This window comes from Drosophila guanche, unplaced genomic scaffold (assembly GCF_900245975.1).
Source record: "Drosophila guanche unplaced genomic scaffold, DGUA_6, whole genome shotgun sequence".
Classification (NCBI taxonomy): domain Eukaryota; kingdom Metazoa; phylum Arthropoda; class Insecta; order Diptera; family Drosophilidae; genus Drosophila; species Drosophila guanche.
The window spans coordinates 350,052-362,108 of record NW_022995769.1 but is presented as its reverse complement, the minus strand read 5'-3'; the positions used below and the strand labels follow the sequence as shown (position 1 = coordinate 362,108).

At 39.9% G+C, this 12,057-nt stretch overlaps 3 protein-coding genes across 4 annotated transcripts; 2 read left to right on the top strand and 1 right to left on the bottom strand.

Annotated features, from left to right (window-relative positions):
- Positions 1-4,046: 4,046 nt before the first annotated feature.
- LOC117591235 (mpv17-like protein) lies at positions 4,047-7,018 on the bottom strand. 2 transcript variants are annotated; one of them, XM_034284409.1, is made up of 4 exons: positions 6,836-7,018; positions 6,673-6,764; positions 4,410-4,522; positions 4,047-4,291 (listed from the first exon to the last, which is right to left on the bottom strand). In XM_034284409.1, exons 1-4 carry the CDS (start codon positions 6,965-6,967, stop codon positions 4,071-4,073), a joined length of 558 nt encoding a protein of 185 aa, XP_034140300.1. In that variant the 5' UTR covers positions 6,968-7,018; the 3' UTR covers positions 4,047-4,070. The 2 variants fall into 2 exon arrangements, with proteins under 2 accessions (XP_034140300.1, XP_034140301.1); XM_034284410.1 differs by lacking the exons at positions 6,673-6,764; positions 6,836-7,018 and adding an exon at positions 4,758-4,792.
- Positions 7,019-7,716: 698 nt separating this feature from the next.
- On the top strand, positions 7,717-9,143 carry LOC117591229. Its single transcript, XM_034284403.1, has 2 exons — positions 7,717-8,356; positions 8,410-9,143. The coding sequence occupies exons 1-2, from the start codon at positions 7,746-7,748 to the stop codon at positions 8,825-8,827; spliced, it is 1,029 nt and encodes a 342-aa protein (XP_034140294.1). The 5' UTR covers positions 7,717-7,745; the 3' UTR covers positions 8,828-9,143.
- Positions 9,144-9,350: 207 nt separating this feature from the next.
- LOC117591234 (tctex1 domain-containing protein 2) lies at positions 9,351-10,073 on the top strand. The gene has a single exon (XM_034284408.1). It carries the CDS (start codon positions 9,466-9,468, stop codon positions 10,033-10,035), a length of 570 nt encoding a protein of 189 aa, XP_034140299.1. The 5' UTR covers positions 9,351-9,465; the 3' UTR covers positions 10,036-10,073.
- The last annotated feature ends 1,984 nt before the right edge of the window (positions 10,074-12,057 follow it).

The following is a 12,057-nucleotide window of genomic DNA, read 5'->3' as shown; positions in this document are numbered from 1 at the left end:
AGCCGACAGCGAGAAGGAGAGATCAGTCGAACTCGCCAGTCTTACTCAAGCAGGCACGCATCAAATTGTAAACGCGCATACTTAAGAATGCCCTAATGTAACAAATGTAAACTTGGAGCTAATTTAAGAAATATAAGTTCAGCATTACTTAATAAATGTTCACATTGAAATCAAGCAATTATAAAACAACCACATCCATGCGTGTATGGGCTTCCTGTGTATGCGCCTCAGCGCCACGCTTGATTATGCGTTTGCATGCACATAAAACCAAAAGTCAAACACGGGACAAACCTCAACCCCTCCTGATAACCAATGGCAGGCATATTTACAGGAAAAGCCATGACGGCTTTTGGGTGCTGATAGCATGTGTTCCGGGCTCCCCAACGCAAAATCTAGGTGTACCTTTTTAGCCTTTATGCGAACATTCAGAGGGTTATTGTGCAAGAAAATGTAAGTCCCGTGTGTACGCCATTTATAAATAATCGAACTGATATATGTATGTACATACATACTTATGTATGTACATGTGTAGGTAATGCGTAATTGCTAAATTTTGCCATTTCCACATTGATATTGAAATATCAAAGTACGATGATTGAATGAGTGCTTTTTGAAGTACGATTGTTATTTTGTCGAGCTCCAGGATTTCCACACAAAATATCCGCGCAAAGCCTGCAAGTCGAGGCAGAGTGGCTTCACGAACGGAGTTGCCGGACAGCAGAGGATCGAGTGTGAGGCTACCATATGGTGAACCGGTTAAAAGCTGCGCGGAGATTTCAAAAGTCTAAGTCAATAGCCCATAGCGGCAGGGATGGAGGAGGAGGGAAAGTTGGCTTTCGAGCGCAAGACGAGAGTTCCCCACCGCTGTGGTAGACGCCCAGGGGCACCTTGATGATAGAGCATGCGATGGAAAAGGATCTCACTTATTCCTCGAGACTGGTTCCTCGCAAAAGGAGGCAGAAAGCCGAATGATGAATTGAATTTACAGCTGACAAACCCACCATGTCCAGAAGTTTTTTTTTTTTTTTTTTGCACATTCTCACTCTAATTCGTCTGGTGTGGAAAGCGAGCTAAAAGAGCCTGTTGGCGTGAGAAGTGATGATGTAGATGACACATGTGGAAAAAATTTAAAATATGAAAAAATCCACTAAGGTTACCTAAGACTGAGTACACACGTTCCTCGTCTTTTATGATTAGACTGTTATCAGTCCCTTTTATCATATGCATGTACATACAAACGCTATGTAGCACGCTCTGTTAGCTCGCCCCGCTCCATGCACTGCAAATTAATTTCTTCATTCTGGCTATAATATTGATCCATACAGCAGGTTTTATCCCCTTTTTTTAAAGACACGTGTATCAGTGTGATATCACAGCAGTCCGGAGGCAAAATTTGGTGGCTCTAGCTCTTATGGTCTCTTAGAACTAGCCGACAAACATGTTGGAAAGATGGACGGACAGACTGACAGACGGACAGAAAGACATATTATATTATATTGACTCGGCTACTATTCAGATAATTTACAGATTTAACACATCATTTCGGCTATGAGAATTAAAAAGAAGAATGCGAAAGCACCGAATCACATTGAGCCTGAATTGAAGCCATAATACTATTAAAGTAAATTGACTTCATCCCCGCCGTATACCACAGGACTCTTTACCACCCTCTCCGTCCATCCCCTTCGCATCATAATAAATATATATTCTAACCAACGAAAGAGAAATAGCAGTACCGGGAGCCAGAACCAGCGACATCCGAGAGCTACCAGGGAAGACCACGCCGCNCCTTGATGATAGAGCATGCGATGGAAAAGGATCTCACTTATTCCTCGAGACTGGTTCCTCGCAAAAGGAGGCAGAAAGCCGAATGATGAATTGAATTTACAGCTGACAAACCCACCATGTCCAGAAGTTTTTTTTTTTTTTTTTTGCACATTCTCACTCTAATTCGTCTGGTGTGGAAAGCGAGCTAAAAGAGCCTGTTGGCGTGAGAAGTGATGATGTAGATGACACATGTGGAAAAAATTTAAAATATGAAAAAATCCACTAAGGTTACCTAAGACTGAGTACACACGTTCCTCGTCTTTTATGATTAGACTGTTATCAGTCCCTTTTATCATATGCATGTACATACAAACGCTATGTAGCACGCTCTGTTAGCTCGCCCCGCTCCATGCACTGCAAATTAATTTCTTCATTCTGGCTATAATATTGATCCATACAGCAGGTTTTATCCCCTTTTTTTAAAGACACGTGTATCAGTGTGATATCACAGCAGTCCGGAGGCAAAATTTGGTGGCTCTAGCTCTTATGGTCTCTTAGAACTAGCCGACAAACATGTTGGAAAGATGGACGGACAGACTGACAGACGGACAGAAAGACATATTATATTATATTGACTCGGCTACTATTCAGATAATTTACAGATTTAACACATCATTTCGGCTATGAGAATTAAAAAGAAGAATGCGAAAGCACCGAATCACATTGAGCCTGAATTGAAGCCATAATACTATTAAAGTAAATTGACTTCATCCCCGCCGTATACCACAGGACTCTTTACCACCCTCTCCGTCCATCCCCTTCGCATCATAATAAATATATATTCTAACCAACGAAAGAGAAATAGCAGTACCGGGAGCCAGAACCAGCGACATCCGAGAGCTACCAGGGAAGACCACGCCGCCAAAGTTAAAGTCAGGGGGAATGGTTTGTACAGAGGAAAATGAAGTAGGTAAAGAGGAGGCGTTGCCACAGCTGAGACTGTGCTTCTTGTTGTTTTCCAATGGGTTGGTGGTGAAGATGAAGATGGTAGAAGATGGTCGCCCAGAAGCTAGGATGTCTGCCAAGTTTAGTCTGCCCAAGGTCTGGTCCTACGTTATGTGCTGTTAATGACTGAGAAGAAGTCTGTGAAAGAACTGTGGGTCTCGCTAGGCAGGGTCTGGACTTTGGAGTCTGTCAAGAGAAGTGGAGTTAAACGTCGCTGGGGAGAGGAATATGCGTGGGCATGTGGTAATGCTGCGCACACGGATATTGACAAATTGCCATTTAAATAGACAGAATGAAGATAAATGCAACTACACACGCGCATTATGAATGGGAGGAGTATAATTTGATACTAAGCAGTGGGCCTTCAAAAACACGTTTAGCACTGTGCTTGGTGAGGGGTGGACAGCGGAGGCATTGGACTAAGATCCTAGATATGAGCATTAATTAGAAAAAAGATATTGTGTTAAGGGTACATAAAAATGAAATGAAACATATGGGAATATGTGGATGCATATGTAGGTGCCTGCTTAGAGAACTAATGACGGAAACCCTCCTACTCTATTCACTAGATCCAAATGGATGATCACTTAAATGTAACTAATAAACTGACTGCCTACTGACAATAAATGTTTGTCGATCAATTTAATCAATTCTATCTTTTAATTGAAACTTCTGAAACTACCTCTGTTCTCATTATTAAATAGTTGAAATTTATTATTTTTTGGATCCAATCATATTTTTTAATGTCGCATCTCCTACCAGCTCTAGATTCCTCTCCTAAACCCTGCTTGTACATGATGTTATAATTCCCAATTTAACACATTGAGATATTTTACGGACAACTCCAGTCAACACAATAAGTAGTTTCTTTCTTCCCCACTGGCCTGAGTAGATTTTTTTTGTGGGTAGCAAATTTTGATGGAAACAGTTATGCACACACCCATCCCAATTTAAATATGGTGCTAAAAAGTTGTACACATGTGCGGAGCATAAGTATTAATTAACAGCGTTCCGAGTAATTGGTAGTGAGGTACAAAAAACATACAAACATAGCTCCATATATGTATGTACATATGTATGTAGCTATGCATAGAGCATGGCTAATATTCCCACTAGTACAAAAAACATACAAACATAGCTCCATATATGTATGTACATATGTATGTAGCTATGCATAGAGCATGGCTAATATTCCCACTAGTTTCCAGGTCTGTCTTTATTTGCCAGCGCAGCTATGAACTCAATCAAATATTAGGACTATATACATCTTCAGCTGGTGTGACTTCGTTTGAAGTTGTTTATATTATTGTGGACAAACTCTGTCGCTTGATCCAGCAGAGAATATTAACCCAAATCAACCCGCAAACGCCCATATAGATGACACGAAAGCGCGGAGCGACCAGTGAAAAATTCAGAACCTGAGCAGGCAGCCAGAAAATGCAAGAACGTACAAAAGTCGGCAGGAACTTCTCTCGCAATTCCAGAAGAATATCCTCAGAGCCCTCCATGATGGACATGCCTGAAAGATACATTAATTAAAGTTAATAATAGGTCTATTGAAAACTATTAAAAATGCACTAATATTGGGTGCACTACCGTACCACACGTTGGCTGCCCCTTTGGAAAATTATGCTTACCCGCATAGAAAACTGTCAAGAGATAAGGCGTCAGTATAAATTGATCCAGTACCAATTTTCTAAAAATTATGGCCTTGGTGGTACCAGGAAAGGTTTTATCTAACCATTTATACCTAAAACGAGGGTTTAAAATTACATTTTATTTAAATAATTACCATTTTAAGGGATTGTACAATTTTTCAGAAGAACCAATTTGCTAAACGTGCGTGCATGTGCAGAGTGTTAATAACATTGTCATATGTAATTGAATATGTTCATATGTATGTGTGTATGGATGCATCTCTGTTTATATGAATATACCATATGCAATAAATTGTGTTCTGTTTTAGTGTTTTTTTGTGGATTCACCTGATTTTCCATATGTACATATGTACATACAATTATTACAAGTCGGATAGCTGCACTGGAAACGAGTAAACAAGAAAAACGAGACACAAAAAACGTACTTATTAATTGTAGTGCTTGCGCTGAGACGCCTCATCAACTGAGAAGAGTTCTAGAGCAAACCAATTGATTCCAGAGCTACATGGCACAGAAGGCAAAAGGTGGGCAGAAAATCAAAAGACATTTCGATCATTGTATACTGTGGACTGTACTACATATGTATATAATAAATTTAACATTTATTTGAGTTATCTTTAATGGTATATTAAAAGAGACAAAATATGTAGTATATACATTTTTTCCTTCATGTAGTCAAATTTACGTTTATTTAAACTCTTATTATTAATTCGCCTATTTTTCATTCCTTAACGGGTCGCTCTTCTTTCTCTCAAATACTTTCTAGTGAGAAGGCGTTTTGAAAGTGTTTCTGAGAGAGTAGAGTCTGTCTGGCTTAAGAGAGACGAGAAGGAACATGTGAGACGCTTCTTACGCGTCACAACTTTTATACCCGGCACTCAGGACTACATCTAGATGTAGAAGACATCGCCAACCACTAGATATCGTTCACATTACAGAACACGTAGTAAAAGCATACTAAATAAAATGCATCAAACAAATTGGATCAGTTAATATTTTCCAATTTATGAGATATTTAAAACAGCAATAAAATTGGTACATTCTTGGACCGATAGGTTTCACAGCAAATTTTTAGAAAGTGGCGCCATCTATGAAAATTTCTTGTACGCTACTTTGATGGTCCAATGGTCTGCACATTCTGTGCAATAATGACCGATAGGTTTCACAGCAAATTTTTCGAAAGTGGCGCCATCTAGCGTTAAAAACCAAGTCTTGGTTAAAAGTCGGAAGAGTCAACGCCAGGGGGAGGGCAGAGGCAGGGGCCGAGTGAAGCAGAAGCAGAGTGTGAATGAGAGAAAGTAAAAAGAGCAACAAAAGCTGCGGGACAGGGTGGGTTTAGCCACTGGAAATTAATTTCTCCATTGTGGCTATAATAAGATCCGATCGGATCCCAATTTGGTGATCTGATAGATATGGCCATTTCCTAGGGAATTGCGTTTTTCTTAGTTTAGTTTTCTTTTATCTTCAAAACTGTAGATTTGGGAGGTTTTCGCCCTTTTGCGGGGGCGTGGCTCATTTTTGAAATACGCTGGTTTCAGTGTGAGCATATAGCAGTCTGGATGCAAAATTTGGTGGCTCTAGCTCTTATAGTCTCTGAGAACTAGCCGACAAACAAGACGGACAGACGGACAGACGGACAGACGGACAGACAGACATGGCTCTATCGACTCGGCTATTGATGCTGATCAAGAATATATATACTTTATGGGGTCGGAAACGCTTCCTTCTGTGCGTTACATACAACCGTTATTCGCACAAATACAATATACCCTATTTACTCTTTGAGTACCGGGTATAAAAACAAAAAACACCAGGGATGGATTTGATCTTAAGGTTCTTTTAGACGATGAGTCTGAATATAGCTTTAAATAGCTAAATATACCTAAATACCCGTAATATACCAATATGTTCGCTCGTGCAATTCAAATTGAAATCCATTATTTAACATAAAAAATTTATGTACAAAATATTTTCGTTCAGAAGCGAATGAAAATATGAAACATAACTTATGCATATAATGTGTATTATTAATATTATTGCTTGTGCTCTGGTGCTGGATGGGTGGTGCTCTAAAGAGAGGCAGAGCATAGACGAACGTGATGCAAAGCTTTCCAAATAGTAAGTAAATTAATAAAGTCCCGAACAAATGGGACAGTATGCACATGTAAATATGATATGATAAAACGACGTGGGGGTTGTTATGTACACACGTATTCTAATTCAGATGCTGTTGGAAACAAACCAAGCATATAATGTTGGGGCATAGACAGCGGTACCCATCACTGCGTATCTTCCTATAGTTACATAATCGATTTCCTCACGCTCTGCCGCAGGCTACAAGACACATAAATCTAATTAGAAATTCCAATCCGTTCCCCAATACCGCCCGCGACACAATTGCTTACCGCCAGCCAGCGTTTGGACAGAATCTGCTGCGAGAACTCGGCCCCCACATACAAGCTTCCGTAGATGGCACTGTTGGTCACAAATGGGTAGCGACGCAAGATTCCACGAGCTCCAGTAATCAAGCGAGCCATCGTCAGTAAATTTCAGCGACCAGCCGAGAGCGTACTTGAAGCTCAACTGTTTCAAAAGACAGTTGGCGAGCAAGAGAGCGAACAGAGAGCGTGCTAGAAAGCATTGAGAGCAGGAAATTCAATAAAAAAGTTATTTGAGTCAAAAACACAAGTACATACATATATGGCGCTCGTTGATTCGGAAAAGCTTGACAATGCAGTTAATTTTAGTGGATAACCTAACTGTGAAAGCTATTTATCTCATAATATAGATAAGATTATAAATATGAATAGATACTAAATAGCAATTTCAATAATAAGTGCAAGCTAGCGTATTTGTAAATTCATACATATGTATGTACATATGTACATATGAAAATAACTCATTTATTATTTAAATAAATAAATTGTATGTCATCTTATCGTATTCTTATGACGAAATGGGTATCCGAGCTTCGCATCTAGAATAATCGAATACATTTGTACATTCGGGGCGCACTGGACTTTTCAATTCGTTTTCAGAACATTCGACATTATTGTGAATATAGTAAGTTTATATCATTAAGATAATCTACGCACGACTAACAATCGCACTGCACGGTGGAAGTGGGAAGAGATGGAGAGCATGGACTACCAAACATTTGCGATGCGTACAAGAAGGAGCCTCAGAAACGTCAACTTTGATTGTGTGTTAAAACTGAAACCAATTTAAAAGTTGTGCTGAACCATATGGAAAGTGAGCTGAAGGGGAAAACCCTTACTGTTTGTGTGTGTTGGCCCAAGTAGGCTCAGGCATCACATGTTGACAAACCAGATACAGTCAACATACACGCACGGACATATACCAAAGTCACACAAAGTTAGGTGGCAAAACGACGTACCCAGGATGAATCTGAGTGCCATAGTCAGGAGTCTGCGCAAAAGCTTAGGGCTCGACCCCTCGAGTGCCTCGAAGCAGCAGCCAGCCAAGTCTGAGCAATGTCGAAACTCTACTTCCGCGTGCAGTTCCATATCCCCCTCGAATTTCCCCAGCGAGGACGAACTCGAAAACACTTTTGGGGAAGATCGCCTGCTCCTTTCAGTTTCCCAGCTCAATCAGCGCCGTCATCCCTTCAAAAAGATAATCGAGCAGATCCTCTATCAGGTCAGTGAGCTGCAGCACACGTTCTACGAGGATCGGCAGCAGGAATTCAAGCTGCGCATGGCCCTGCAGCGACAATCAGACAGAATACAGGAGCTCCACTTCTCCCTGGACACAGAGAAGCAGCGCAATAGCCGACTGGTGCAGCTGCTCCGCGGCATGGAAACCTCGGGCGAGAGCGAAACGGAGGAGAGGATGCCAAGTGGATCCCATATGAAGTCCATTGGAGATCAATATGAGTCTATTAGTCCACTGCTCATGCAACAACGGTATGTTAAGCCTGAATACATGCACTATCCCAAGTGATCGTTGTGTCCCACAGCTATGATGAGCTTTCTGTTTCTCATCGCCAGAGTCGCCGACAGCTGGCCAGAAAGGAAAAGGCCCATAGACTTCTTAAATGCGAGACGGAGCTACTTCAAGCCAAATACGACCATCTCTTCAATGAGTACCGTAACGAGCAGCGACGCGTCGAGACGCTCTGTTCCCGTTTCCTGCAAATTCACTCAATAAAAAAGAAGCAGATTCACAATCTGAAGAAATCATTGGGCTATGCCAGCGACTGCATCTACCATGCCCAAGTGGCTATCGAGGATTTTTACGAGCAGAAAGGTTCGCGTATCGCTATTGAACCCTTTCATAACTTTCAAAATACTCTGGACAACTTTGTGGACTCATTTCGGAGCTGTGACTTTGAGCGAGAAAAAGATAAAGAACAGGAGTTGCCCCTCGAACCTTAACTCACCGTCATTCTCAAACCGAAAATATAGCGTATCCTAAAGCCTTGAAATTGTTGTTAGGCGTTATCCCCTTGGTTTTAGGTTAATTGTGATAAAACATTCTTGAATTCTCCTTTTGGAGATTTAAAAAATATTGTCGAAATTGCGACTTCTTTCCATAGTCTAAAGATCTACCCAACGACTTCTATTTAACGAGAAGGGACGTTTTACGCGTCGCAACATGTGCTACATTTGTTCGCCACAAATACAATAAACTCTATTCACTCTTCGAGTACCGGGAAATAAAAAAAACATTGAGGAGCATTGTCATTCACAATTTTGTAGTATCGAAAATAACGAAAATTTTGCAGCTAAATGACTTTTTCCAGATCATCATACCCATTATGATCATGGTTTTAAAAACCATTTGAAATCAACAATTTTAACAATTCGGTATTATATATATGGTAATTTTCTCCAGTTTGAATATAACCTTGTTATAACCAGATTTATATAACCTTTTTAACATACAATTCCAGGACCCCTAGAAGCATCTTTCAGTCACCAACGATCGGATACTATCGTCGAAAAGAAACTTACAACACCGATTTAATTCGAGCCGAAAGCATCCGAAGGGAAATCTTACAATAAAAACAAAAATGTCGCAAAATAGGCCCAAGACTGCCAAAACTGGCAGAGTGACAGAAAACAAATGGGAGGAACAGACACAGGAGTCTCTGGGAAGTGGAGACGTTTTGACGGAGGACAACACCAATGCGTCTCCCAATGCGTCAATTATCGTTGAACAAGCTGATTCAGCTGGCGGATGTGCAATACACGATGAGATAAGACCAGCAAAGGACGTGACTATTTTTAATGCCTACAATATGGGGCCTGCTTTTGGCAACAAGTTTCCTTGTCCATACATACGCTACATACTGCAACGAGTGCTTACGGAGAGACTGACTAATAAAACCTATGCTGCTGCAGATGCTGTCAAGTGGACCCGCGAAATAGCCGACGATATCAATATGAAGATGAAGAGACAGGGCCAGTACACACGTTACAAGCACGTGGTCAACGTAATGCTCTATCAGCAGAATGGTGGTGGCTGTTTCTATGGGGCTCGTGCTCTATGGGATCTACTCTCAGATGATTATGTTACCCAAGTCTTTGACGGTGGTAACTTTGTTTGTATTGCGAGCGTGTTTGGTTGTTATACATATTAATTTAGGCACAGATGCAATAAACATTAAGAAGTAACGTACATAAGCTTTAAAATTTTTCAAATGTTAAGCGTGGACACGCAACGCAAGGCACAAAAAATGTGCGCCCAGAATGTCGTAGTAAAGGCTGACAAGACCAATTGTGCTAACCGGTTTTCAAAGCGTAAATTGGGGGACAATTTTCTCAGAAATGGTCATGAAAATATAGATTTTTCGAGGAGCATATAAATAGCATCAAATAAAACTGAAGGTACATGTTAATGTTTAGTGTCGATGGTAATTAAAAGCATCTTGATTTTCCCTTTCTGGCATCAAAACCCACTTTTTAGTATTTTTTATTACTGTTTTTGTGTTAATGATTTGTTTAGAGGTTTGATTTAACTTGTATCTTAGATTTGGTTGTAAAGAACACTGACATTCTGAAAAGCTATTTGATGCAGCTAAAAATTGCTAAAATGAAAATGGTCAACAAATTTTAACTCAGCCGACTCTCCACATAAACAATACCTTAAAAAACGACAAATTAATGACCCTGTATACAATTCCAGAGTTTTTAAATTCAAAATTTCGTAAAAACTACCATAAAAAAAATCGTTTTTCATTTAAAAGCTTCAAAATACGGTAAGCTAAACCCCCAAATTGTTTGGGTCTATACCCATGCATCTATATGCATTAAAAAAGTTATTTAAAATCAGATGTAAGGCACTTCAGAAATGTGAAAAAAAGAGCTACCTTTAAAAAGAGCCTTCCAAAAAAATCCAGGTACTACAAATTCTTTCAAAAAAGTTCTGCCATAAAAAAAGAAAAACGCGTGGCGCTTCTTACGCGTTACAAGTTTTATAACCAGTACTCAGTCAGAGTATCTGAACCTTAGTGGTTTTTTTTTCGAATTTTATATTTAACATATGTTCTACATCTGTCATATATGTTACATCTACATCACTTCTCCCGTCACCCTCCCCCAGTGACTGCAATGATCAAATCTAATCCCAATGCGGGGATCTGATAAATTCATATGTGATAATGTGATAATACATATATATTAAGTCCCTAAGGTTTTTTTAGTTTTATCTTAACCTCAAAATAGTGGACATGAGAGATTTTCGACCCTTTGTGGGAGCGGAAAGAGGCACGGCGAAATTTTAAAATATACTTGTATCTGTGCGAAATCACATGAGTCTTCACACATAATTTGGTGACTCTACTAGCTCTTATAGTCTCTGATTTACAATCTCCCACAGCCACAATTGTAAAGAAAAGAGAAAAGCAAATACAATTCCTAACAGATCCAATCCATTCTTATAGCCAGAATGACGAAATTTCATTTGCAGCTGCCCATTCGGCAGCTTTGTTTATTTATTTATTTATTTATTTTTTTATACCCGGTACTCGAAGAGTAAATAGGGTATATTGTATTTGTGCACAAAGTGAATGTATGTAACACACAGAAGGAAACGTTTCCGACCCCATAAAGTATATATATTCTTGATCAGCATCAATAGCCGAGTCAATAGAGCCATGTCTGTCTGTCCGTCCGTCTTGTTGAGCGCCTGGATCTTAGAGACCATAAAAGCTAGAGCCACCAAAATTTGCATCCAGACTTCGGAATGCTCACACTATTACAAGTGCACAAGTGTTACAAGTGTTAAGGTTAGGGTTAAGGTTAGGGCGAAAACCTCCCAAACCTACAATTTTGAAGATAAAAGAAAACCGCCATTGCGTAGGGAATGGCCATATCTATCAGATCACTAAATTGGGATCCGATTGGATCATTATTATAGCCAGAATGAAAAAATTAATTCGCAGTGGCTAAACCCACCCTGTCCCGCAGCTTTTGTTGTTCTTTTCACATTCTCTCATTCACACTCTGCTTCTGCTTCACGCGGCCCCTTATATTTGTTTTTTTTTGTGCGGGCGCTGCGAGCTAACGGAGCGTGTTGGTGTGAGATGTGTTGTAGATGTAGATGACAGATGAAGAAAATATTTAAAATTTCACAAAACACCGCTAAGGTGCAGATGTAGTAC